This window comes from Scleropages formosus, chromosome 8 (assembly GCF_900964775.1).
Source record: "Scleropages formosus chromosome 8, fSclFor1.1, whole genome shotgun sequence".
NCBI lineage: Eukaryota > Metazoa > Chordata > Actinopteri > Osteoglossiformes > Osteoglossidae > Scleropages > Scleropages formosus.
This window is the reverse complement of record NC_041813.1, coordinates 24,294,316-24,321,835: the sequence shown is the minus strand read 5'-3', so window position 1 is coordinate 24,321,835 and position 27,520 is coordinate 24,294,316. Positions and strand designations below refer to the sequence as shown.

Genomic DNA, 27,520 nt, shown 5'->3' with positions numbered 1-27,520 from the left:
GTATAATTTAGAGATGCATGGCTATTCCACCTTCATTTTAGGCCTAGGGACATGAGCACAGATTCCACCTATGGTAGTAGTACACGGTATGAGATTCTTGATTCATCGCTAGCTCCTTTGGTTAAATGCCCAGAGAATATCAAAGGTCACCTGTAGTTCAGCTTTGGCTGCATTTTAGAATCCCACCTGTGAAAGTTCAAGTGGTCTGCACATTTTCATAAAACCCTCCAAGGCATACTGACAGGAGAGTTAAAGATATTAATCAATCCCTCTCTCCATTTAAATGATCTGCCTCACTAGTCTCGGCTACTTACAGTAACTACTGACTGCTGCAGAATAGATCTTCAGTGGGTTTAGCAGATCGGCAAAATAATGGTGCAGGAAATGGTGGTGCAGGAAATAATTTGCCAACATGTAATGCAAAAAGGTGTTCCAAAGAAAATTACAATTAAGCCAATATAAAAAGTCCCCCCGAATAGCGCTAAAGAGGCAATAATGGTTATTATCTCTATTTGTCTTCAATGAGTACATCTAGATCTTTTCAATCTAAAAAAAGAAATAAAGAAAAATAATAATAATAAAAAAAAATTTTACATGTTTATTTAATAATAACACCTTCAGACAAAAATGTCTCTATCTGGCTCCATGCCTATGCTGACGATAGGGATGGTAAAGAAAGCAAAGCTTAGCAGTGTACTGCCAGACAGACTTTATTAGTGGTATCCATCTCGAAGCCAGCGGCAGGTTCGACCAGAAGTTTGAACCTGTTTGCGGACTGTTTTTCCACATTAAAATGCCCCAACTCCAGATGCGGGGCAGCGCTACTCCTGTGACCTTCAGATGTAGAAGTTTAACAACAGGGTCTTTCCATCAAGCTTAATAAGCTCAACCAGCCTCATGCCCCATAGTCCAATCCAAAGTGCAACACACCTCATTTGTGCACAGCCTGGGTCTGCGACCCTGTGCGCAGTGCGGACTCGGAGCGGAGATCACAGTCACGCTGCCGTCTTCCGCTCACAGACACTCATCCAGCTCCAACTACCACCCAGGACCCTAACCAACATCACAGGTTAAACTGTCTGTTCACCAACTGTGCACATATTACTGATAGAGTCAGCCGGACTAAATACTTAAATTTTTCAGGTGCTCTACAATACTGAGGTTCTCCACACAACTAAAATGTTTTCACAGAAGTGATTATGATACCTTGGATCTACCTATTCAAAAAAGATTAAAAGCCTTTTAAAAAAGAAATATTAATTTTCTGCACAATAAAAATACAGAAAACCGTAACAGATCATTCAAGACAGACAGAGATTTTCCACTTGTACTACGATGCACTAATACGACACCCGCTCTCACGCCCGATGGTTCAGAAACAGACTCCGAACCACCGGGTCTCTGCATTGGACACGTGATTAGAAAAGACACAGGAAAATGAAATGCGATGCATTTATGACCAATAGCCATCACCACTAAAACGTTACTGTAAACGTTAATATGTTACTCTGAAAAGGAGAAATATTTGCTATAAGTTAAAATATTAAATCAATCTACAACTGGAGACCCATTTCATAGAAGCCGCATCGGTCTGCAAAGATTATGTTTGGGATTCCGGGCCTTGGTAGCTTGTAACGTCCCCACAGAACACGCATGTGTCACACCTTATAAGAATTATGTTTGCAAGTGAAATGGGATGAGTGAGATTCCCGTCTCAAGCGGCTCCCCTCGGAAACCCTGCCACGCCATAACCGGATTCGCCCGTGACTTAGGAAAACTGAGCTGCTACGGTTTTACTGCATCTTGCCTAAGGCGTAGATAGGAGGAGCCGTCTCACAGCAGAGCAATCTTATCACTTAAAATGAGGAAATGTGGAATTTAATGAAGCATATTTAATGCATACATATTTGAAAACGAATACATTTTGATAAGTAGAGGCCCTCTGCGCAATGACACCGGGGGCATAGTAATGAGGACCCTCAATTAGGAGAAATAGAACGGTGAATGCACAAAGCGCTCCTTCATTTATTGGTGACAGGTACAAACAGGATTAACTCTCTACCGCGATTAAGAAAAATATCACCGATCTTGCTGAGCGTGGAGCACAGCGCCAATTCGGTGGCAGAAACTTGGCTGACCACACGTACCCGACTATCCATTCTATTTTAACACCGTGTTAATGGCAGCATTTAACATTTCAAAACACAGACATTTACAATTACATAAGCCATATTTACATGAAAAACGGACATTATTTACAAAGATACCCTCTTTTTTTAATATCATTACTGGAAATGCAGCATCGAGCTAAGCATTTACATTTATTCATTTAGCTGACACTTTTCTCCAAAGCGACATACGTCTCATAGAAAATACAATGTGTGCATTACATGGAAAGAGGGCAAAGCAGAAAGAGACACATAGATGCAGACGTGCGATACTTACGTACAGTTTGCTGCATAAAACTTCCTAATCGTGTTCCTAGTGATTCTATATATTACTAGGAACATGATATATACATAGAAATGTTTACATTACATTACAGGAGTAGCTGCGTGAAGGTTTATCCATAGAAGTGGTTTATAGCAGTGGCAAGGTTCATCCAGCAGTGGTAAAGGGAAAAAAATGCCCTTGAAAGTGTCTTGAAAGGAGCTCTACATGAAGATGATTATTATTAATTATTATTGTTACTTCTAGGAGCTGAGCGAGAAAATTGCCACAGGTACCTTTAGACAGCTTTAAAAGCAGATCTAGTAATTTAGGTTACGGCCGAAAGCCTGCCTCAGTACAAACAATTACCAATTACATTTACAGCCTGCCAAAACTGGTAAAACAGAGAGCTCTTTAAGTTACCAGGTTTTTTCCTTCTCGACTGGGTACTCATAACATGCGTTATTAACCCTCCCCTCCCAAAAAAAAAAAGCCATACTGAAGGCTTTGTTGAAAAATTGTAGCCAGGTCCTGACATAGAATGTGATCAGTTGTTTTATAAAGCAACGGTAATGCAAATTCATAACTGTAATGTTCACATTGACTTACTTTGTAACAGTTCACCGATAACTAGAAAAAAAAACTATTACTCGTTGTCAACAGCATGTATGTAGAGACTTTCAAGCCATACCTCCCCCCCCCCCGACAGGCTGGCATCCATTTTAAAAAAATCCAACAATGGGGGAGCTAGCATCTCTGTTTAAATGGCAGAACATTAAAGACCACCATAGCCAGTACTTTGATAACCAAGGAAACAAGACCGCAGACCATTACATCAATTAAGGTTCCTCATTATGGGAAAGAATAGCTTTTCGGGAACCTCTCCTGCACAATTCCATCCTTCTTGTTACAAGGGCGGCACAGTAATCAAATGAAACAGCGTGACTAGAAGAAAAGGAAAAAAAAGTACTGTCAGAAAATGTCAATTTCTTCATATATTTTGCACCCATATTAAATCAGCAATATTTATTTTGTTGTCTGAGGGAACAGAGCTCAGCCACGTGTAGAGCATGTGGGGGAAGGAGACACTCAGGCATCTCTGAGGACTTGACAGTAATGCTTGGAACAGCTTAAATGTACTGAAATTTTCATGGTGGGACAAACGGAACTGCATTGGTACCTACCCGTTGCACAGGTGGGCAATAAATTATGGGAAAAACTTAAATTCAATGTAATTTGATCATAAGAAAGAAAAAAAGTGACATTACCAAATGTATCATCTGCATGTTTGTGTGTGAAAGCAACAGAATTTATTTTTTTTAATTATTTTACACAAAATAGCTCCAATATCTTGCTAGGTTGGGTGATTTTTTTATGTTGGAGATGTTTTCTTGTACGTGACGCATTGATTGCCTCGCTTTCACAATTTACTGCGAAAAACTTTTGAACATTACCTGTTTCCAGTTCCTGTCCACCAAAGGATATTTTAAACCAAGATATTTAGTTACTTTAGTCTTTCCAATGTATTCCAAAATTTGATGGCACAAAAAAAAATATAAAATGTACCTTATCTATGGACAAACAAACAAAAAATTAATGTCAAACCCCATCTCTGTATCCCCTGCTGGGTCACCTACAATATGTATGCCATTCAACATGCACTTTTGGCCAAGAACTGCCTGCAAATACAATCGATCCAGTCCCCTGACCCAGGCAGCTTTTTCCACTTCCATGAAAACTAAATTAAAAAGTGGGTCTGGTGGCTGCACTGACACAGGACCATCATGCACCTGGGGAACCAACACCAGCTTTCAGCGTTTCTAATATAGTGAGCTGTTTACACAGGCTTTGTAGATATTCCCGTGGTATTTAGTCCTGCCTTCTGCTGTCAGTCAACTGTCTTGAGCTTTGAGGCCCAAACTCTCTTGATGTTTCTCGGCGCTCTTCAGATAGAGAGATCTCCTGCCGATCGCCCCTCAGCCCAGCCCCCAGTCAAGTGCAAAGAGCTTCCCTGGAGGTTAGCCTTGGATCTCCATAACATTGCATTACACCTTGCATCTCTCCTTCTCCGCTGCTCAAGTCCCAACAAAACGTGTGCTGAGGATCGCAGACAAACACACCACAAGTGGTATTAGGCAACTTGTTTTTTCCTTAGAAAACACATCAACTTCTGATATTTTCTTATTACTGCTTGGTAACAATAACCATCCTCAGTGTGACTCACAGAAAATAAGGAGATTAATGACCACATGCACCAGCAAACTGTTAATAAGATGGACGATATGAAGAATGTGCTGTACCTAATAATATTGAATTTTGTTCAGTATGTCTTATTTTAGCGAAGCGGAATCCATAGCTAGGAAAGATAGCCTCTGGATCAGTGACCTTTTTTAAGGAGTAATTGCACTGCATTCATCACTAGGTCACACATGGAACTGAACATCGGAGCCAAGAGCATCTACACCGACTGCTCTCTTTTACACTAGACACAATGCACCTTGCGTCAAGGCTGCATTCAGAAACGGTCCCATTTGAAGTTTTTTCAAAACTTCTGTAAAACTAGTCCCAACATAAACTGACTCAGTGATGTGCTGCTTAATTAGAAAAGCCTGCACTCGGACCCCCTTTCATGTTCCACCAGCTTTAAAAGCCTGCCATATCAAAGAATTCATCTGGGGTTTTCAAACTGAATTTACTAGGCACCTATACAGTACAACCGCAGTGTTATAAACACACTAACTCGCTTTATTTCATAAACATAATGTTATTCACGTCATGAAAAAAGGTCTTCTGGCTATATCAGCTCCACCAAAATTTTTACAGCTTTCCAAATTGCCTTCCTGAACATTCCTCGTACTTTATGCTCATTACAGTTTAAAAGAACGCAAAGAATTGCTATGATTATCCTCATGTAAAAAAGCGGTGTCTTTTTTAATCAAAATATTCATTTGCTATCAGGTATGTAATTCACAATACATACGTATGTAAGGCTGCCTTCTGGCTGTTGCATTCCAGCGTCAGTTCAAGCTAGCTTTGAACTAAAGTCGTAGACTGAGGGAAAGAAAGAATGAAACAAAGTAATTCATTATACAACAACAAGTCCAAAAGTGTCCGCAATAGTTGTCCTTTGACCAGACTTCTAACACTGGGGATACTTGGACTTTTTTGGCTTGCTATAAATAAATAAATAAATAAATAAATAAATAAATAAATAAAAATCTTGTTAAAAAATGCAACACAAATATTTCAGTCAGAATGTTATAACTATTTCGTGATTACTCTTCTTCTTATTACTACTACTACTATTGTTGTTAACAACAAATAGTGCCATGATGCACAGGCCTGTTGATCATGTTAATCACACAGGACAACCTGATGGAAATCTGTTTAAAAGCAAGTGGGGCTTGATTGAAACACATTTATAAGACACCGTCCCGCTCCTTAATGGTTTTCACAAGGCTGGGGCTATAAAGCAGATCATTTTTGTCACAAGAAGTTGAAATTGAAACCCAGTCATCTGTTTTAATATCAGTGTTATTGTCACACGCTAATGAAAACAATCTTTCACCGTTAAAATTGAATAGCCCAAATTGCATAAAAAATACATAAACCAAGAGTGCCTGACTGATGAAATAAGGGAGGGAGGGAAAAGGAAATGACTGAATCTGCATTTCTTCCTATTATTGTTCCACTGCCAAGTTTCAGGGAGCAGAGATTGCATTTCAATAACCTGAAAATCTATCTATTTTTGTATTTTGTTCCTAAGATGCATATAAATGAGGAAAAGATCACCCAGAGACTTGTTTCAATTACCATTTCCAAAATAAAACTCTAACTGCCCGCTCATTCATTTAGGAAACACACAATATCTAGAGTAACAGAAATAATTTCAGGTTGATCTTTGGCACAATTTTCCATGACACAGACACAGAGAACAAATTTATTACCTTCGCTTTCATTTTTATATTACTTTTTCTCCTTTAACTCTGAAATGCTCAACCCCCAACATCTAATCCACATTACTGCCAGGAACCTTTCTTTAAAAGAGATCAAGAACAGACATATGGTAAAGTTGCACATAATTGGATTGCAATGATAAATGCAGCCTGTCTCAATGGTGTATATTGTGTCAAATATGAGTCATGAAAAAAGTGACACACCACTTTGTTGCGCATCGTGTCATCCTTGGTTGAACTCAAACTGTGCCTTTAATTTGGCAGGTATGTGGGGAAAATAATAAATATATATATATATATATCAACTTGTGTTGTTACTGGAGCCAGAAGCCTTCTACATGTTTTTGAGAAGGTGATTCTTTTATTTCTGTGATTTGGCCATTCATTTGGTGGTAAAACATTTTTGTATCTTTTTTAAACACTTCATTTAGTCTCATTACAGTATACTGCCATTGTAACCAGTACACTTTTTTGTCAGTGAAGTTTAAGACAATATTTCAGATCACCTTTATACAATGCACTGCACATTAGAACTAATAAAGTAATATGTTTAAATCTTAAACACCTAAGTATAGCATGCATTGTGTCCCTGTAACCTAGAGACACAAATTTTAACTGTGCTGAATAATAAAGAACAACTTGCCATCTCACCTGTAAGGAACAGACTGAAGGAATACAAGTAAGAAATTAATAATATGTTACAAGTATTAAAAATGAAAATGTACACTGCAGAAAAAAGCATTCCAATGTGGCCTTATCAGGTATTTGAGCATTTTTAATGACTCTACTTGTATATTTTTAACAGAGGAAGCCAGTTCCTAAAGTGTTCCAAAACACAGTGTACACCTAATGTCAATGGCATGGAAACACTATGGTCATAATAAAAGAAAAGCACATTTGTGATTAAATTTGTGCTTTAAGCAGGGTTTTCTGCTTATGCTTATTTCTGCTTCAAAACGCCAATGTCATCATAACCCAACTATTTCGAAACTGAGCTACCCACCTGAGAGCCAAAGTAGTTTTAAAAACAGTTCTTAACCGATGTCAGATCGAAAGGTCACTCAGGTAAGTGTGTGGTAGTTAAGGACATGGCTCTGTGAACCAAAGGCTGCTGAAGAGATTAAGTTGTAGTTCCACTGCATTACCTTTCCTTTTCATTTTTTATATTCGTTTTCCCTCCTCTGACACTCAGATGCTCGTTGTTTTTTAAATATATTTTCAAGATAATACAGTTACATTCATTCATTTAACAGATGCTTTTCTCCAAAGTGATGTACATCTCATAGAAAATACAATTTGTGCCTTACCTTAGGAGAAAGAGACATAGCTGCAGATGTGTGACTCTTAAGTATAGTTAATATCCTTTTCCATATGCACTGATGTTCATCACACAAGTAGCCACATAAAACTTCACCAGAATATTGCCGATTCCTAATCATCTTCCTAATAGCTTTTTTTTTTTTTTTTGAGATACATGTAAACATTTACGTTACATTGCAGGAGTGGTTCTGTAAAGGACTGATCCAAGCATGGTCATGAATCATTAATAAATACGTAAATAAAAACATATCCATTCATGATTTCATACCACAGAAAAGGCTCCAATAACATCACAAATTTCAGCCTCCAATATCCAGTCGACATTACCATGTGCATTTTTTATTCACATGCGAAACTGCCGGTTGTACTGGGTAAGAAGTGTCATTGTCGGTATTATGATGTTGTGTAAATTTTAGGCATGGAAATTTAAGGATGAAAGTCTGTGTTTGCCAACAAAATATCATCTAGAAGGGAGAACACGACTACCGCAGCCCAGTATTGATTTATTTGAATGTAAAAGCCCAGTAAGCATGGCTTTCCACCTCAGTATTAGTATTTACAGCCCTCGTAAACTGAAGCCTGCTCACAAAACTATATTTTAGTAAATTCTTATCGTAGACCAAATTCCATTAACTAATTTCTATAACTCATTCCCATTTAAAGGTTCCAGTTCATGCATCTTGTTTTATGTAGTTTACATGGGAGAATATAAATTAAACGAAGCAGCTAAATGACTGCAGTAAGTGAGCTCGACTCCATATAGGAGCAGCTGGGTTAAATACAGTCTGCATGTGAGGCCTGCGTGTCCGGAAGTGTCACAGGTTGGATGGAAACATCTGGAAGCTACAGGGCATCCGCACACTTGCCGAGCCTAATACTTCTCTATCTGACGTTTCAAACTGGCATTCCACCTGGGGAGCAACCCATTTCTGCACTACTGCCTGGAACCAGTATCTCGAAAAAAGAGCTCATAATAATCCATTTATATTACATTCACAAAAATTAATTTGGCTAATGCTTTTCCCAAAGTGACTTACAGTGTTAATCTGCTTACATTGATTTACCCATTTATTCAGCAGGGAAATTTTTACTGGAGCAATTTTTTAGGGTACGTATCTCGCTCAGTTGTTTGATCTGAACCCGCAGCCTACAGCTGACTTATCATGGAGTGAGGTAAAGAAATTCTGAAGAAATCCACACACACACACACATTGTCAGAACCGCTTGTCCCTTACGGGGTCACGGGGAACCGGAGCCTACCCGGCAACACAGGGCGTAAGGCCGGAGGGGGAAGGGGACACACCCAGGACGGGACGCCAGTCCGCCACAAGGCACCCCAAGCGGGACTTGAACCCCAGACCCACCGGAGAGAAGGACTGCGGTCCAACCCACTGCACCACTGCACCCCCTGAAGAAATCCAGACATGAGAAATTCTGAAACAGTTAAATGACCATGGTACAGTAAAAGTAAAGGTGTTATACAGGGACAAAAACGGTATGATTTGGCATAAAGTAACATGGTTCCTGTATGGATAAACAGTCAGGTATAAGCAACTCTATTTATATAAGACCAAGGATCCCTAAGGGTAGAACACATTCAGCAGAATGTCAACTAAAAAATGAAACCTGCTGTCTTTATCCATGGTGAAAAACCTGGGTATTCATACCTCCATCTGCAGTAAACACCCGTAAGGGCGTTGATTGGCAGATCATTTTCACAGTGGGTAAAGGGGAACCTGCACTGCTGTTAAGATTCACATAGTTGGGAATCATCACGTATCTGCTCTGCGGGCAACGTCACGGGACTCACTGATTCGCTGTGAATGAGCATCTGGGGAAACAGGACACACTTGCAGAATATCTCAGACCCTCAGCGGCATGTTCCATATGAGTTTTCTGACCCGTTGTCGAGCAATATCAGGCACGGGACACAAAGCATACTGAGGATACTGAAGACAGTCCACCACTGCTGGGTGAAGTTTCTGCCTGAAGGGTCTTTTCACAAAAGAAATCAGACAATGGAACACAGACCTCTGCTGTAATATCGGTGCTGTCCTTCACATGTATCGTTGAACATGACAGCAGTGTTTTGTGTGTAATCTGGGCTTCCTTTCTGGCCAGACCTTACCTGCAGCAGTGATTCTTTGACCTCGGTGGATTTAAGCCCCCAGTGAACACACACTCTATGAAAATACACAGCTGTTCAAAAGATGTTCGTAAGTATGAACCACTGCAGCTCTCTATAATCCTGATTTCACATTATTTATATTAAAAAAAACAAACTGAAAATAATCAAATTTCTGTAATGATTGTTACTCTAATTAGAATGAATGATAAACACAAGGGTCAAGCATATTTACAAACGCAAATCAAAGAACACCAAACGGTCTGTTTTTCAGGGATTATTTAGTCATGTAAATATGTACGTGATGGACATATTAAAAAGACACTGGGTATTTCTGTCTTATTATATCATACCGGTAATCAGCTCTGTAGAAATCACTTATATTTTTTTCTTCAATACATGAGGACATGTCTTACAGCTAATTTATTTATGGCTTCATGACTCAGAAAAATAAACTTGAATTAAAAAAAAATTGTTTTGCTAACAACGGCCCATATTTCTATGCACATTAACTACTTCAGCATTGCTTTAGTTTTTTCCCCCCCTCTGTTGATGATACATGCATAATTGTGGACTTAAATATTCAGCTATAAATAAGAAGATGAATGACCACAAAAGCAAATGCTGCGAATACATTCAATGTCAATAAACCTTCATCTCTTATAAAACTATCTGAGGGCTCACGAAAAGAAATTGGCATCGGCAAGTTGACTGAGCTACAATTGTGCGGCAAGTTAATAATATAGATTTAGAATAAGATGCAGCCTAATGGAAAAAATATTCTCCTTGGGTTCTGGTGAAAAAAATAATCAGTTTGCACTGTCTATTCATATTTTACAAGCTTTTATCACACAATGGGCTCCCAGAGATTAGCAATGATTGGGAAGGAACTTTGCAACCGCATGACACCCCCCTCAACATGTTTGCATCTTCTGGGGTTTAACCATCGAAACCAAGAGCGCAGACCAATCAGTGACAGCACAATTGAATAAAACTGATTAGGACTAGGACAACAAGAGAATAGTGCAGCTCTAGTAATTAGTATCTGATCTCATTAATATGCAGCTGTCGTCGACAGTGCTGCAGAACAGGTAAACCAAATTACGAGAAGCAACCCAGGCTGCGAGCCAGTGGCTGGAGAAATAAATCTATCTACTTGGGCCCGGCTGCACTTCTAACTAACCATATTTGTGGACAATTTACAGTGGCCTATCACTGTTAAAATGGGCACATAAATGGGTCTGGGGGGAGCCATAAGAGTGCAAGGCCTGAAATAAATTGCTGCAAGGTTTGCAGTGCCTAGTAATCTTAATCCTTGGTAATCAAGGCCACCAGAGGCACAGCGGACCGTCATGGCATACGGCATCAAGCACGCAACTACAACTCAACTGCTCATGCCACTTGACCACAATGGACCCTTAGGAGATTAATTTCAAAGCATTGATCACCGCATATAACCTTACAGTGATGGAAATAAGGTAGCAGGCCTAAGATGGACTCCCAGGTAGTAGTCCAATTGTTCTCCTGAGTGATTTTTTCCTACAATTTATTGTGCAAGATGCAGCATAACATACACGGAAACACAGACATTTGAGCTTGTGGATGTTACACAGGGGATATATCTCGAAGCAGGTTTCTTTTTCTTGGCTAGAAGAAGAACCTTATCCTGTGGCAAGCAGATATCCTTCATGCACATTAACAATTTGCAATGGACACCTGGTGCAAGAGAAACTGTAAGTTGTAGTTTTCAGGGAACAAAAACACCGGCATCCAAAAACAGTGCAGGTTAAAAAGCCAAATAATGTGGGCACATGCTACACCGCCTGACCACTCATTGCCTCTGAGGATGAGCGGGTGAGGAGCGTAATGGCCTCTGGTTTTTGCCGAATGCAAGCCAAACATGGGTCAGATTAAAATTGGTAAGGGGAGGGGGGCAAAAAAAATCCGCAACTAAGAGTAGATTGAGTGTTCTGAAGAGAGATTACACAGGGATTTTTGTTGTAAGACTTAACACGGAGGCTGAGTCACATTGTTTATCTCTGCCACATGTGCATATGTGCCAAGGCCTCTGAAGCCCTTTTGACAAGTCATATTTTAAGGTGTTAAACTGGCCAAACTGCTCTTTCGGGGTGAAGTGCAGATGAACCTCAATCGTCTATTGCGGCAGCATATTCAAACAAAGGCCCTAAAGCTTGAGAAGTAATCCATTCATTGGGGTGAGATGGATATGTCAGCATGCATCTATCCATCTGTTTGAGGCTTCTGCCCATAACAACACAATATCTACAGTGCGAGAGCAAAATTAATTCTGTTGAATGCTTGGGTGATGGTGGCCAGCTTGACAGGAACACCCCTTTTGGCTCCAGTGGAGATAACTCCAGGGCTTTGGCAATAAATTGCAAGGATTTCAAGTGGAAAGAAAAGTACCACAATGCAATTTTGAGAGAAACCTGTAATCTCAGACACACTACATAACACAATCCATTCATTCCCTGATCAGATATAACTCCAAATCATACCATTACAGCAACGGGTTGACAGAGATCCCAATGGGTTTAAAGGACTGCATTAAATAAGACCAGCCCGATGGCACTACTACCGAGAGTGAAAGTGAAGGAGAAGCTCCCAGCAGGGCTTAAAAAGGACTGTAGATAAACTCCATGGGAAAGTGATGCAGAGGGTCCAGTTAATCACAGAGAAAAGCCTGGCAAATGCACCGTGGCCTCAGACGTGGAATGAGAGGATGGGAAGGACATCTTCTGAGAGCACAAAGATGGACATCTGCTGCTCCCTTCAACCTAACTAATCTCTGTGTCCATTTTGTTGCCACCACCCTAGGGACATGTCAGGAATACTGATGGCACATGTGTATGGGTCACAAAGCCCTCACTCCAGTGAGAGAAACCATTAAAGGGAATATTTAAAATGAATAAATAATTGATGCATACAGTATATGTTTGGATATGGGAAAGGACTAATGATAAATACAGTATACGGGTGTAGGTAAGTGGGCCCTTTAGCAGAACATCTCAATCAGGGCCAAACACGTTTAATTTCCCGTTGTCAGACATTAAAAACATGACTGAAAGCTTGCAAAGTGCATGTAGAAGTTAGAGATTAATAATTATTACATAATATGTGTAATTGATTTCCCAGAATAGTTCATAGCTGAGACATGGCTTTTGTTGAGAACCACCTTTAATTATACTATGCCACTCATACTTTTCGTACACTCATGTAAACTCGGTAATTGAATAATCATACATTCATTAACAGTCGATGCAACACAAAAAAAAGTGCTCTCTTAGTTAAATGGGTTAGGTTTTCTGCCTACACTAGGAGCAAAGCAGACACAATCCTGACCTGAGACTAATTCTTGCAAGTAGGATAATAAACACATTTGCTTAAATGAAGCATTTCCCTAGATACACTGCTTATTGAGAAGGGTCATAGTTGCACATGTAGTGCTAAAGACCTTATAGCAAGCTGAACATTATTCAAAACATGTGTGCAAGAACTGCTTAAGGTAATGCACATATAAATGGCGAGGGAAGAGTAATGGAACAAACTGTCGAGGGTATTTTGTTTGGGGAAAAGAAATTACTAATGACTGCACGGAATGATTTAAGAGAACATAAAAAAACACTTATTTTTGGGAGAACAAAAAGCTAGTGGGAAAGATTTTAAAGGGTAAACGATAGGGACAACAGTCCTTCCAGCAAACACTTAAAATGCAATTAAATGCAGTATGTGCTATGTATGCGGGATTTGTAGCTGCACATGGCAGCTGACAAACCCCAGTACACATCTGCCCAGATGGTTGAAGATCATACTGTATGTAGGATTGCTATTGCAATAGGATTATATAAATGTTGGATACTTAGGAGATTGATTCAAAAGAAAAAAGTACAAGCCTAAACTGAAATCATTTATTGAAACAATATATTTTTAAATAATTAAGTAGTAACTATCAGTAGTTTCCCTGATTATTGGGTAACGATCTATGGGAAAACATTTATTTCTGCCTGTTCTTTTTTTTTTACTTGTTTACTGTGCTGAAAATGAATGTGAGATAAAACACTAATATGCAATAATACAATAATACCGGTCATAACAATTTCTAATAATGTTTTTATCCTAAATAAAATGCAAAAATATGTAACAGTAATGTCAATAAAATTATAAAATAAAGGTGAAATATATATGCATATTGGAAACTTCAACTACAATTTCAACTAGACACACACATACACACGCACAATGTCTACAACCGCCTGTCCCGAGCAGGGTCGCGGCAAGCCGGAGCCCCACCCGGCAACACAGGGCGCAAGGCCAGAGGGGAAGGGGACCCAGTTTCAACTAGACTGCCTTTATATTCAATCACAATTCAATAACAAAATAATTTACAAAATACAAAGTTAAGATCAAGTTCTCTCTAGATTATGTATGGACTGTTAAAATTCATTGGCAGTATTCTGGGGAAATATGTTCACGTAACGTCTGCAAAAGTTCTGTTTCAGTCAACAGACAGTATCTTATCAAATGCTTTCAAATGGTCACTTCTGTCATTAGTGCAATAACAACAATGAATTTTACCATAATAACAAGTGAACTACTATAAACATTTCTACACACAAATGCATCTTACACTTCTTATACTTCCTGGTTTCCAACCCCATGCAAGATGTCTAAAATTTATAATAGCTACATGGCACTAAAGCTTCTTGAACTTGTTCAGATTGTATGTAAATGTAAATTAACACAGTAACAGCAGGACAGTGTGCTTCAAAAAATATATGCAAATAAATGCATAAATAAATGCATAATAAAGGACAGCATCAGCAAGGCAGAACAGAAACACAATTGCGTCTAACCTGTTCACTTCTGTGTAGATGACAGGACAGTTAAGCAAACCCATTGTTTTTTTTTTTTTTTTTAAGAGGCCATTCCACAGATCAACCATAGAAACATGTCATCAAAAGTCACTGGAGATATACAGCCTGAGATCTGTTTCTTCAGAAACAAGAGCAGCAAAAGCAATTGATCAATCGATTGATTTTTTGAGGAACAAAAGCAAACCCTTTCTAAGGCTCATGAATTTCTATTAATTTCAAGAAAGACTGTTGAGCTGCATCCAGCAGGATATCGCACACAAAGGAACCACTGCTCTCCCTCCCAACTGCAACAATACCCAATATGGCCAGCAGCAAACATCCTCACACCAGATATTAGACTTACCTGGTGCTCCAGACAGACTACTTTGAGATCTTCACATAATTAATACTTAAAACATTTAGAGCTTCTTAAAGTTATGAATGGGCTATGAAATGTTTTCTTATGTCTGCTGTCATTAAGATAACTATCCCATTATCAGCTCAGGGAGGCTAAGAACATAATGGTTATCTTAGAATGTTAACAGTGTCTTTTTCAAAAAAAGAAATGAGGACAAAATGCAGAATGTAATTTGTAAGGAAATGGTCTTAACTGAAACAGGGACCATTAAGTTTAAATTGATCTAGATACCTGCACTATTTATTATAATCTTAAATTATCTTCCTACAAGCAAACTTCTTTCCTGTCAGTGTTTAACATGAGGAAATTGCCACTGATGCCACAATGCTTATAATCCTTACACTATTTCATAAAAGCCATATCAGCTTTCAAGAAAAAAAAAAATGGTTTAAACAGGGCAGTGTATTAAAAGGCTGTATGATATGACAGCGGGGGGCCGCAAAGTAAAAAGGAAACTGATGACTTACCCAGTACTCCAAGTCGGTAGTTCAAGGTGATCACAATGACATTGCCATAGCTTGCCAGGATGCTTCCGTCAAACATATTCCCAGTTCCTTCCATGTAAGATCCCCCATGGATAAATACCATCACTGGTTTCGGGCTACCACTTTCGCGGATGTCTATAGAAGGAAAATAAATAATTAAGAACAAATTAAATCTGACAGCCTCAAGATTAAATCTGAAATCTGGTCATCTTAAAGTGGTACAGCACACTGGACTGGTTTTACAGACAAGACAACTTCAAGATTTTCATTTCCTAGGCAACACGTATGCCATCATTCCAGGGGTAAAAAAAAGTCACATTATTTTAGGGTAACCTAAGGTCTCCTGGATAAAACATGTTCTACATAAATGGCTGTATAGATTTTTTTATCATGTATAGCAAGTACTCTAACCAAAAATTATTATTTGTCTCCAGAATAGATAAAATGACACAGCAAATGAGACGTAACACTTCATGGTGTAATATATAGGATACATTCTTAATAATGCGATATGCTTTTACATTTTCTGTCCTCTCCAACCCTTAAACAAGACTAAGCGACAAAATCGCACCAACTTTGTGGCTGCTTTACATTATTCTTTTTGGTAGATTTCCATTAGAGGATTTTTAAAATGCTAATTAGATCCACATTAGGAGGGAGTCTTCTTTTATTGTGGGAACAAAATCGGTAAACATATTCATTTGATGTTTGCAGTTTTCCTAGACGTGTTTGTGGAAGGCCTCCAAGCCAAGAGTTTAGCAGCAACCCAATGGCAATTAAGAACGATTTCCTCTTGGCACCACAGTGGGAAAGGGTTCAGTTTCAACTTATGAGAGGTGTTCGGTCTGTTTTTTTGGTTCAGCTGGATTTCCTGGTTCAGGGCAGTCTCTGGGGTGACCGCATGAGACAAGGCGTGGGGGACAAGGGAGCATGAAAGAGCCTCCTGCTTTTCATCTCTGCATCCTCGGCACACAAAGCCACGTCTGCTGCATTATTGAAAAGGGCTGCGTCACACTTTCGGGACACGTGCGCATGCTGGTGCTGGCGAATTTGGGGACAGGTGACAAACCTTGATCGCTTTTTGCCGCTTTTGTCATTTGTACATCAGAGTCTGTGAATCCTTTATACCCTTTGATGAATTAATTGGATCATACCGGACTGGCCGGATCCTGCGCGGGAGCGATGCGGAGCACGTTGTGACAGATAGAAAGCCTCCATCGGTGCAGTTATCCTTTCATCACACCACAAACCAGCTGCTCTGAAGGCCAACACATAAACAAACGCTTTGAATCCCTGTCTATAAATAGTAGGTGGGGCCAGCAAGTAAAAATAACCATTTCGTGTGAACATGCTGGCTAATAACAGGAGTTTAAAATGTATTTCTATGGCCACAGACAATAATATGTGGTCCTTTTGAGCAACAGGGACAGGGATCTGCATTCCAAAGGAACCAGGAGACTCATCAGTGCCATCAGCAGGAGCAACACATCATCTCAAAGTAAATTTGGTCAGTGCCAAGTAGTGATAGACTCAACCTCTGTGAGGGAATCACACCACATTGTCCAATCCAACGCATCAGCCTTGAGCAGAGAATCAAACGCACCCTCTAGTCACAGTCGCTTCTCTGGTCACCTGGAAGCAAGTTGGATTAAAAATTAATTCAAGGGTTTGGAGGGCTTCTCTATACATATTCCATCTTCTTCTAATACAAACACAATTCACCCACCTTCCATAGACATTATACATCAGCTGGTGCAAGGATTCTTCTTTGCTTTCTGAATGGGAGAAGCAGGAGGTATAGTATTCAGAGCCACCGTCTTTGGATTCAATGGACCTACGCTTGAATCCCACCTCCTGGTGTAGTATCCTTGATGAAGGTTCTTACCTTGAATCAATACAGTAAAAATCACGCAGCTGTATTGATGGGTAAATAATTGTAAGTTGCTTGATATTGTAAATAGCTTTAGAGAGAAACATCATAAATGGAAAATGTGCATTTATTCCAAGTTGAGTAGGCAGTAGATGGGATGCAACCAGTTTTGCCAGCACACTGCAGGGCTTTCCAGTGAAACTAACAGCAGGGGACCAGTTAGACTAATCCGTGGGTTTTGTTATGTCCATCCCATTAATCAAACTAACTCATTCCTGGCACAGATGCCAAAGTGTGTTAGTAGAATCCAGAGCTCGTAGGAACAGATCCAGTGGAAGACTTCCAAAAGGTGTTGGTGCTGAGAGGAAAATGACACATTTTTGCAGGGATTTGCCCAAAACCAGAGGCTGGAAGGAAATGCATATTCCATTAGCACAGGTGCACTGATTGAAAAAAAAAAAAAAAAAAAAAACAGCCATTCCATAATTTTATTCTTGACAAGAAGCCTGTGTCCAGTGATTTTACGATTGCTATAATTAGTCCTAAATGGGGCACATTGCTAAAACTCAGCACCAAAACCAAGAGAAAGCCCCCATTTTACACATCACTCTTACATCACAACTTCTGCAGTAACGTGATGCAATGAAGTTTCCATCACTACTGAAAAGAAAAATTTAGACCGTTGCTGATTTTTTTCCCCCCAGGTCTGACTCTCCCATCCAGTCCAAGGTGAGGTGTTATCTGCAGCACAGCTGGGGGGGAAAAATTCATATTTTTCTTAGAAAAGTCCCCAATGGGGCCACAGTGCATTGTTTTCACAGCATATTGTCTTCCGTATTAAAGAGGATTATCCGATTGGCTCAGATTCTATATTAAATTCATTCGAGAAGCTCATAAGGATTTCTCTTTACATTTCTAACTCCTTAATCTCTTGATGAGTACAGTCAGGGAGCTCCGCGTTGTCACAGATTAATAGAAGGCAGATTAGAAGGAGAGTAATTGGAGCTTATGTCACAAAACCAGCAAAAAAAAAAAAGAAAATCCCACATTACAAAACTTGTAGTCTTCCTATTGTTGCAGTGCTGATTAGTTAACAAATATCTGAGGCCTGCTAATTTTCCTAATTGCCACGCAGTTGGGGGAGCTACTTAGTCCTACAAAAAAAAAGCTGGTAACTGAAAACTTAGTTCTGAGTTTATGAATTCAGTAGAGGTTGGGGGGGGGGGGGGGGGGGGGGGGGGGGTGTTAGGGCTGTAGTTGTTACTGAAAGCCAAGACCAATCTGTCAACTTGCACACTCCAACACATGACATATTCCCACATCTGGAATGTTACAAATAATACATCACTGCAACACCCTGCTGAGGACTTGGCTTCAAGGTACTTCCAGTCAGATGTGGTCATAGCAGTTGAAATGTATTCCAGTTCTATGAGAGAAAGGTGTACATCCTTCATATCTTCATTTCCTGTAATATTTCAAACACATCCCTTTCACAAACCTTGCAGAGGTGTGATTGATCACTGGCAGGCGTAGTTCACATGAAGGATGTCTACAAAGGCCATTCTATTGGAAGTTGTGTGTCCTTTTCCAAAATCCAACAATAATATGACATCTGTGATTGAAACCATAGAGCAAGCTGTTCAAAACCCCTCAGGAGCACCGTGGTGGTTGTGCTTGCAGTATATGAATGTTTTCACATAGTGACCATTAGACTTCTGCTTAAGACAGCACATCTGTTCTCTTTGGTCTTGAGCTTGTGTTGCTCTTGGAGCTTTCAAACGTGCTTCATTTCGTATCACTGCTGGAGATGTGGAAATGTGATACTTCTCAGGTTATAGCTGCAGTTCATGTACCATGTCACTCTGGTGACAGCCTCGCCTGCCCCATGCTGAGCCACAAAGATATGAGCTTACATGTCATGGTCTCCTCCGACATGTTTTGTATGTCGGTGCGCTCTCATTCACGGATTGTCAGTTGAGGTTGCAAAACTGCTGGATCTTCATGAGGACTTTTTCTGTTTGTGGTGCTTCAGCATGGATTGATGCCACTGCACACGTTTGCAGGCTCTGTTATGCTGTTTACAGAGATTCCGCAAATCTTAGTTTTGAGACCCTGTCGGTCTATACCTCCAGAGGTATCTCGGTGTCTTCTGTAAGTGAGATGAGGACGCTCTGTCCATTAGGTTGGAAGAGGGGCAGCAGGTAGCGTAGCGGTGGCCGGCATCTACTTGAAGGACCCAGATTCAAATCCTACCACCTGCTACAAAACTTTTGAGAAAGTACTCACCCTCAACTGATACAGTAAATATTATGCAGCAATATAAATGGGTAAATCATTGTACTTTAAGTAGATTAACATAAGTCGCTTTGGAGAAAAAAAACATCAGCTATATATACAATTGTAAAAGGAAGGAGGAGTCAGGCTCGATGCAATAAGGGGAAGCTATCGCCTGTACAAGTATAATTTTTGAGGGAGACTTCCCACACTAATTTACCTGCTGGTTGACAGTTCTGTTATTCAGCCCCAAGCCTGTCCAGGCTATGTGCATCGGATAACCCTGTCATGGAATATTTGCTGTGTCATTCTATTCTGTTCATCTTATATTTAGCTGATAGGAACTAAACATGTTTTAAGCAGCAGACTTCTATATATCACTGGAGGATTATGCCAGTCTCAATCCAAGGCACACAGAATGTTGCACAGGAAATGTTTTAAAAGTTTTTTGGTCATTAAATATATTTCAGAGATTATCCTAGATGTTAGTATTTCTTCTCATATAAAATTATCCTGGACTGATTTTCAGTGTTGTGGGGGAGGGAAAAAAAAAAAATCAGAGGGGGTTAAAAAAACATGCAAAAAAGGTGTTAAGAATTGATAAAAGGATTAATTATCAGTATCTATTCAGTTTTTAGTGGGATGCAACATGTAAAAAATAAATCAAATAAAAAAAGAAGTCAAGCAAAGGCCAATATACGTTTGGTACAGTTAAGTGTTTTAGAATTACGAGAAACATTAAACAAACTCTTAGAACAAGCAAAAAAGACAAAACACATCCAGCAAAAATTAGGAAGAAAAAAAATCTTCACTTTCAAAAAAAGGACAAGAGATTTAAGAAAAAGAAAGAAAAAACTGGAGGGTTCCTTGCCATGCATATCAGTTTTTTTGTCATCAAAAATACCTTCGTCCTCTGTACCTTCATTATCACCTAAATCATCATTCTGTTTCTTTGTTAGGGGACCTAGGATCAAGAATGGAGAAAATGGAGGAAACAAAGCATTCAAGAAAACACAAACCTGAAAAAAGTTCTAAAAAGATAGATATTTCATACTTTTCTCCATCAGGAATAATAGCATCACTGACAAAAATGCCAAAAGTCTATAATAATGAAATATGTTGAGAGAAACAATACAGAATCTAAAAGGATGTGGGCTATCAACAAACACAGGAGAATAAAACATCTGAAATAGCGTATGAATTGCATACCATTATTTTAAATAAGTTTAAAAAAGAAACCCTCTCTGCAGTTGTTCCAAAATTGGAGAATAACAATTTAAAATTGTCAGATTATATTTCAAACATACATTTCCAGAAGAGGTTGATTTCTCTCTCTGTTCCTCCCTCTCACACACACTCATTTTGATCAGTATAATGAAATAACATAGGTAATAAAACTACATATTTTTTTTCTAGTGAACCTTTGACTACCAGCTGCTTTATTATTCGTTTAACAAAGCTCATTTAACAAGGCTCATTTGAAAAGTGAGATTAAGAGAAATACCATTTAAGAGTGATAATTACAGAAATTGAAAACAATTCCCCACCGTTAAACAAAGTTTTAACAAAGACTGTACAAAGTATGAAATCATATCATAATAATAAAAAAATTAATCATAGTTTATGCTTTATGAATATAATTTGCAGAAAGGGATTAGAAAAATTGATGAATGTAGTTGGGAAGGGAAAAATATTAAATATAAATTAAACAATGCACTTTCTTCGGCTGTGAGCTACTAAAATGCAGATGAAAAAGCCATTTAATTAGTGGTTTAAAAGATATGTGGAGAGGTTAATTGTTTTTTTATGCTCCACATTAGTTTTTTCATTTGCAAAATAATATAGCAGGAAGTAAGTCAAAGGCTATGGAAAAATGTCACTCATGATAGAGGATTAATTCTAAGAGATGCATCATAAAGTAAATGTCACTCATACAGCAATGACCAGATACAAGTTAAAGACGATAGAAACGCAAAGACGGCTAGACGACTGTCATGCACGAGCACAGCGCACACACGCAGACCATGGGAAATCATGCAACAAAACACGTGACTAGATGGCTGGAGAATGGGGATGCCTCCCGGCATCACTTCGCATGAATCATGCAACGGCTTGGGGACAAGGTGGACATACTCCCAATTCCACATAAGAAAATGTGTGGAGAATTCTAAGACAACTGTGCTTTTATTTTGTCGTTGTAATTTTTTTTTTTTTTCTTTTCACTTTTTCCATATGGTTAGGATTCAAGAATAGAAGGCATGTCACTCTTTCCAGCGGTGGAAAATGAGGGAAGAAAATACAGGTTAGTCAAAATAAGACAAAAGGATTGGTGTAAGATTAACCACTGAGGACATTAAATTAATCTGAGTGAAATTGAGTACACTCAATAATTTGATCAGAGGTGCAATTCAGCATTCACAGTAAAGACAAATACATGAAGCATCATATTTCAAGAAAGTTGTTTTTTTCCTTGGCAAAACACTGAAAACAGTGCATCTCCTGTGATTTGCAAAGATGTTACACCTGATGTATTCAAGTCTCCCAGTGAGAGGAAAAAGGCAGTATTGTCCCTCCGCAACAGGAGACCTAGAAAAAAAATGTGCTGCATATAAACATGGGGCTACACAAAAGAAAGAACTGTAAACAATCTAGCATGGAACAGAAGTAAAAATGCCACTGCCAATAAACCAAACTATTTGTCATGATCATTAATACCTCCGAGTATTACCACATTACCATTACCACCATGCTCAATATACACAGCTGAATGTGAACAGTAAAAAGTTGAACTGTACAGAAAAAAAAAAAAAAACATAAAACTCGTGCGGTATTAAATCAGCTTGACTTTGCTCATGTGGATAGATATATAACTGCAGCTACTCCATAACTACTATCACAAAACAACTCAAATCATGCTCCAGGTTTTTCAGAATTATGAATAGTATCGACTAAAGTGCTGCAGTGAGCCCAACTAAACCGTTATTATTGGGGGGGGGAGCAACTGGAGTGATCGTTTCTGATTAACAGTTGTTAGGAGAACTGGTTCCTGTACAGTACCTTCCTGCTTGGTCTATCTGACCCCTCCCTACTCTCTGCTCTCCCTCCTGTATTACTTCCATCATGTGCAGGAAAGATATTTTAAAACAGCACACCAATTAATTAAATAACTAATTACCCTCTCATTCTGATACATTTCAATGTTTTTGCTTGTGACCCATTAGAGAGTGATGGCTATATAATAATATACAGTACATGGTCGGTATTGTAGTTCATGGCCATGTTTTGGGGCAAATGCTTTGGTATTAAAAAAGTTAACTAGACTGGTACACTAGAGGAATGGGCTGGAATGGAAACCAGCAGGACTGAGTTTGACACCCCCATCCTGAAGAGTGTGTTAAGTGAACAGACTGCAGCCCTGCTTACACAACCTGGACTCTCTCCATCACGTGTCCAGTGCAGCTGACCATCAATCTGAGTGGGGAGGTTTAATATCAGGAAGGCTGCAGAACATCTGTCTCCTGGCCTTGTTATATTTTATCATTAAACTGGGACTACAGAGTGGACAGTAGACCGACATGAGAAGGTCTACCAGCTTCCATCCCTCCCACAGGGGAATTAATTCATCTACCGAGACTCATACATGCTATGGTTTTTCAGATGTATTTTTATAACTTGACTTCTGATGCAAACTCATGATTGATCTGTAATCCATAATGCATGAGCTTATGCTTTAAAATGCATTTCTTCTCTTCCACTTCTGCCAATTTTTCTCTGCATCTGTTTCTAACTGATCAAGAGCTGCTTCAAACCTTAAAGCCTCTTAATGTTTCAGAACAGGTAAATAAAGTAAGTGGCCGTTTCCCAGCACTGGTTCCAGCACTCAGAAGCACTATGAACAAGGAATGCATGGTACCAAATGATGATTTACAACTCACTGGTAAGATCAGGCCAAAGTGACACTAGAACGAACACTTTTTAAGCAGTTTTAACTGGACCATTCATCCAGGAAATGTGTCTATGCAGGTTACCGAGGTGTATGACATCTAAATGCTATGTAAACAGTCGAGAAAGCAAACATGAGCCTTCACTGACATAATTTTTCTCCGGCAAGAAAAATGTACTCAACTGTATATCAGAAAAGCATTTCAATGAAATAATGCCAAAAAGTAAAGTCTGTGCATTACTTCAATCAGAAATCAAAATTAAAACCAATGTATGTAATGTAACGGCACAAGTGCCTAACTATATAGAGTGATGTGTGAATATGAAACGCAAAAGTTTACCAAGTTTTTCTTGATCGTGAAATTAACTAAAAATTTAAATTTAATTTTCCAAAAATACAGTTTAGCCTTAATCTGGAATTCAAACATACTTGTTAAAGCCAATTTCTATGTCTTCAGCCACACCAGCTCTACCCTTGAAATCTTTTCACATTGATTTCAACAGATTTTTTTGAACATTTCTGTTTTCCAGAAGTCATAAAAGACACACTTGAGTTGGGGAATCGATTACACCTCCTTTAGAGGTGTAAGGAGGGAAGATGCATGCTTGAATTAGCAAAAAGTTAAGGTGACAAACTAAATAGAAACAAATGTTCAGCAAACAAGTTTGAATTCTCAGAAATACACAAAAAAAAAAAAAGAAAATGAGTTTGGAATTTTTATTGTAATTTGATTATATAACTAGAAAACTTCTTAACGGGTTATTTTTCAATAGGGTGCAACTTTTATTTAGAAATTGAAGATTCATGCAGGAAATTGTTGAAAATCACCTGTATGTTTGCATACATTTGGTTGTACTGCCTGTTGCATCCTTGTCAAGATTGTGTGATTATCTGTGCAACAGCAAAAAATGCCGCTGTATGAAAACAAGGTATACGTCTTCATAAGCTGTTGCAGATCTTATTCTATGGGACTTTGACTTATGTTTTTTTTTTTTTTCCTTTTTTTTTAAATGGAACATCATTAATATTGGATGTCCCTCACATTACCGATATCCTTTGAAGCCCCCCCCCCAATAACAAAGAAAAATATCTTGTACTATGTTCAGACATCAATACTGAATGTCATTAAAAAAAAAAGTAGGTTATTTTCCTAGAAACTCCCAACAGACAGAACAGAAAAAATGGAACCAAAATGTCAAGACTGCAATTGTGCAAAGCCTGGCACTCATTAGAGTAAAAAGTGACAGGACTTAAGGAAGGCTCATTTGCAGAGGTGTCATTAGTAGCTGTCAGAATGATAACGGGCAACACAGCAAAATGACAAACCTTGTAATGAGCCCTCCTTCCTATCGTCTCAGGTCAAAGGACCACAAGTGGATATCAAGGCAAATACTCAAACAAACACTTGGTGAGGTCTTTCTCTGGCTGCCGTCTTCTGGCAGGTGTTTTTGAATGAATGCACAGACCTGTTCACACAGCTCAGTTTCAAACCTTACACTTCATCATCATGCATCATGAGGGGGGGACTAGTATTTTTAGTTGATTGCTTCAAAACAAATTATATGCAGACCAAGACAAGACATAAGGAGCCCTCAAAAAGTTGTATTTTCCCTGTAATTATATCATGTTGAAGATCTGAGATGTTTTGACAGATAGTGGAATACAAATGTATTCAGTTTAATGAGACTACGACAATTCCAAACAAAATTATTCTCAGGTTAATGAAAGAAATAACTACTGCATGATTTTTAGTATTCTTGTAAAATCACCTGGAACACCGTGTTGAGTAAATTAAATACTGCAGCTGCATTCTCTCATCAGACAGTGTTGATGCTTCACGACTATGGAGCTGTTGGTTCAGATGTGGGTTCCAATCCAGCTCAGTCTGTGTGTAGTTCGAATGCTCTGTCTGTGTTTGGGTAGTTCTCTTCCCGCTGTTCAAAGACATGCGAGGAAGAAGCAATGGTGAACCTCACCCATATCATCGGTTACCTAGGAAACCACGCAAGTGGTCACCATAAGCCCAGTTCGACTTAGTAGCACTCACCCTACCTTATTCTTTCTTCACACAGGCTCTCCCCATTTTTAATCACTTGCTCCTGAGATGAAACCTGTCTTGAAATTTGAGCGTTAAAAATAATCCTCAGTTTGCATCATTATACATCAGCTCTGTTCCCCATGTGATGCACTGAGAAAGACTTCAAAAAACTGTCAGACCGCTTGGAGTGAAAATGCAAACTTCGCCCCGGGGACCAGCCTGTAAAATGTGCAGCTAGTGCCGAACCCATGCGTCAGTCACCAGGCTAATACCTCCAATCAGAACCTTCAAGGTGCAGCTGAACCTATTAAACATCCCCCAAGTGCAGAACCCTTTTCGGTTATTAATCGTAAATGGTCCTCTTTGTGAGGATCAATTCCTTTTGATGCAGCAGGCATTTTGAGAAGGATGCACTCCTCTCAAATTGGTTTGGTTCCTTTGCTCTCCCTGCCGCCTTTCATGTGACGGCTTAGAGGAGATTTCGGAGGGAAGAGAAAATCGGAGTGCGCTTGAAACTTACTTTTGACCAACGGCAGAGGGCCACAGTTTCATTACACCCCTGCAGGTGCTTGACGTCCCTCCGTCTCCAGAGGAGGACAAACAGAGGAGGCTTGTTTTCCCACAATGCCTTTCATCAAGTGCCACCTGTAGTGGCCATGGTACAAAGTCGCACAGGAGTAAGCCGAGCAAGACAAAACAGGGAGCCGGAGCATCATCCGAGCTTGGTGCAGGCTTCTGCTCCATGCTGATGTTGACAACATAATTAAAGTGAGAAAGACAAAGCTGGCCAATTCACTGATATGTTGCCAGGATTAACCAAACACCCCGAGCTGGGGGGTTTCAAAAGGGGACATGTGCTCCTGATTTTAATTCTCCTGATGTGCCTGTTCAGCACAGCCCTGCTTCCTTCATCCTTAAAGGGCATTGCCATAGAGACTGCTCTGGCTGGCAGCGAGTTCAGCGGAATCACGGCAGCCTTTTGGCTCGTACCCGACACTCTGTTCAGAAGCTATGGCATTGATTAATTCTAATATAATGTCGGCAAGAGGTTGAGACTGGCGAGAGCTGTAGTGCACAAAACGCCAGCACTGGACTACAAGGAACAGGCAGAGCAACTGTTAGGGACCCCCAGCATCAGCAAAGTTGGAATCAAGTGCTTTGGCCACCAAAGGACATTGCCAAGTCATCACTATTCCCAGTACCTGAAAGATAGAAATACTACCCCAGTACTAGACTAATATGACGTAGTAATTACTATTCTCAGTTCTTCATAGGGTAGAAACACCATCCCTGTACTTGCTAATATATTAACAAGCCATTACTTTACTTACGGCTTGTAAGGATAGAAATACTGGATAGGAATAGTAATGACTTGGTAATAGCCTAACATTTGATAAGGAAAGAAAATACTGCTCCATTACTAGATGGGATATTACCAAGTCTTTACTGCCCCAAAGAGTGGAAGGGATACAGGCAGCATGTCAGATGGGTGACGCTGTGCAGTCTCAGCAGATACTCAATTTTTTTCCTTTACCAGAAGCGTGTACCATTCCCAAGCTGATTCGCATTGATGTGTCTCACTCTGTGCACACAGGACTTTCTGTTCATGACGTCATGGAAATCACAAAGCTTGTCTGTAATCCATTATTTATTTATCTGCCTTTGTGTAAAACTCAAAGACTGGTGCTTAAAATGGGTAACTGGGAGAAATTGTTTCTTCCCCCACAAAAAAATAACCATTGCCATCCTTTATTAATTTCAAATCCATAAATAATAAATAAATAATC

At 39.3% G+C, this 27,520-nt stretch overlaps 1 protein-coding gene across 7 annotated transcripts in view; it reads right to left on the bottom strand.

Moving 5' to 3' along the window:
* Positions 1 to 27,520, bottom strand: part of LOC108937241 (neuroligin-1) — a 143,954-nt gene that overhangs the window by 85,046 nt on the left and 31,388 nt on the right. For 2 of the 7 annotated variants that reach the window (XM_029254222.1, XM_029254223.1), the window contains 2 exons: positions 20,657 to 20,716; positions 15,591 to 15,743 (listed from right to left, as the gene is read on the bottom strand). In XM_029254222.1, the coding sequence (XP_029110055.1) occupies positions 15,591 to 15,743; positions 20,657 to 20,716 (213 nt within the window). The remainder of the gene's footprint in view (positions 1 to 15,590; positions 15,744 to 20,656; positions 20,717 to 27,520) is intronic. The other 5 variants (XM_029254226.1, XM_029254225.1, XM_018757039.1 and 2 more) reach the window with 4 other exon arrangements.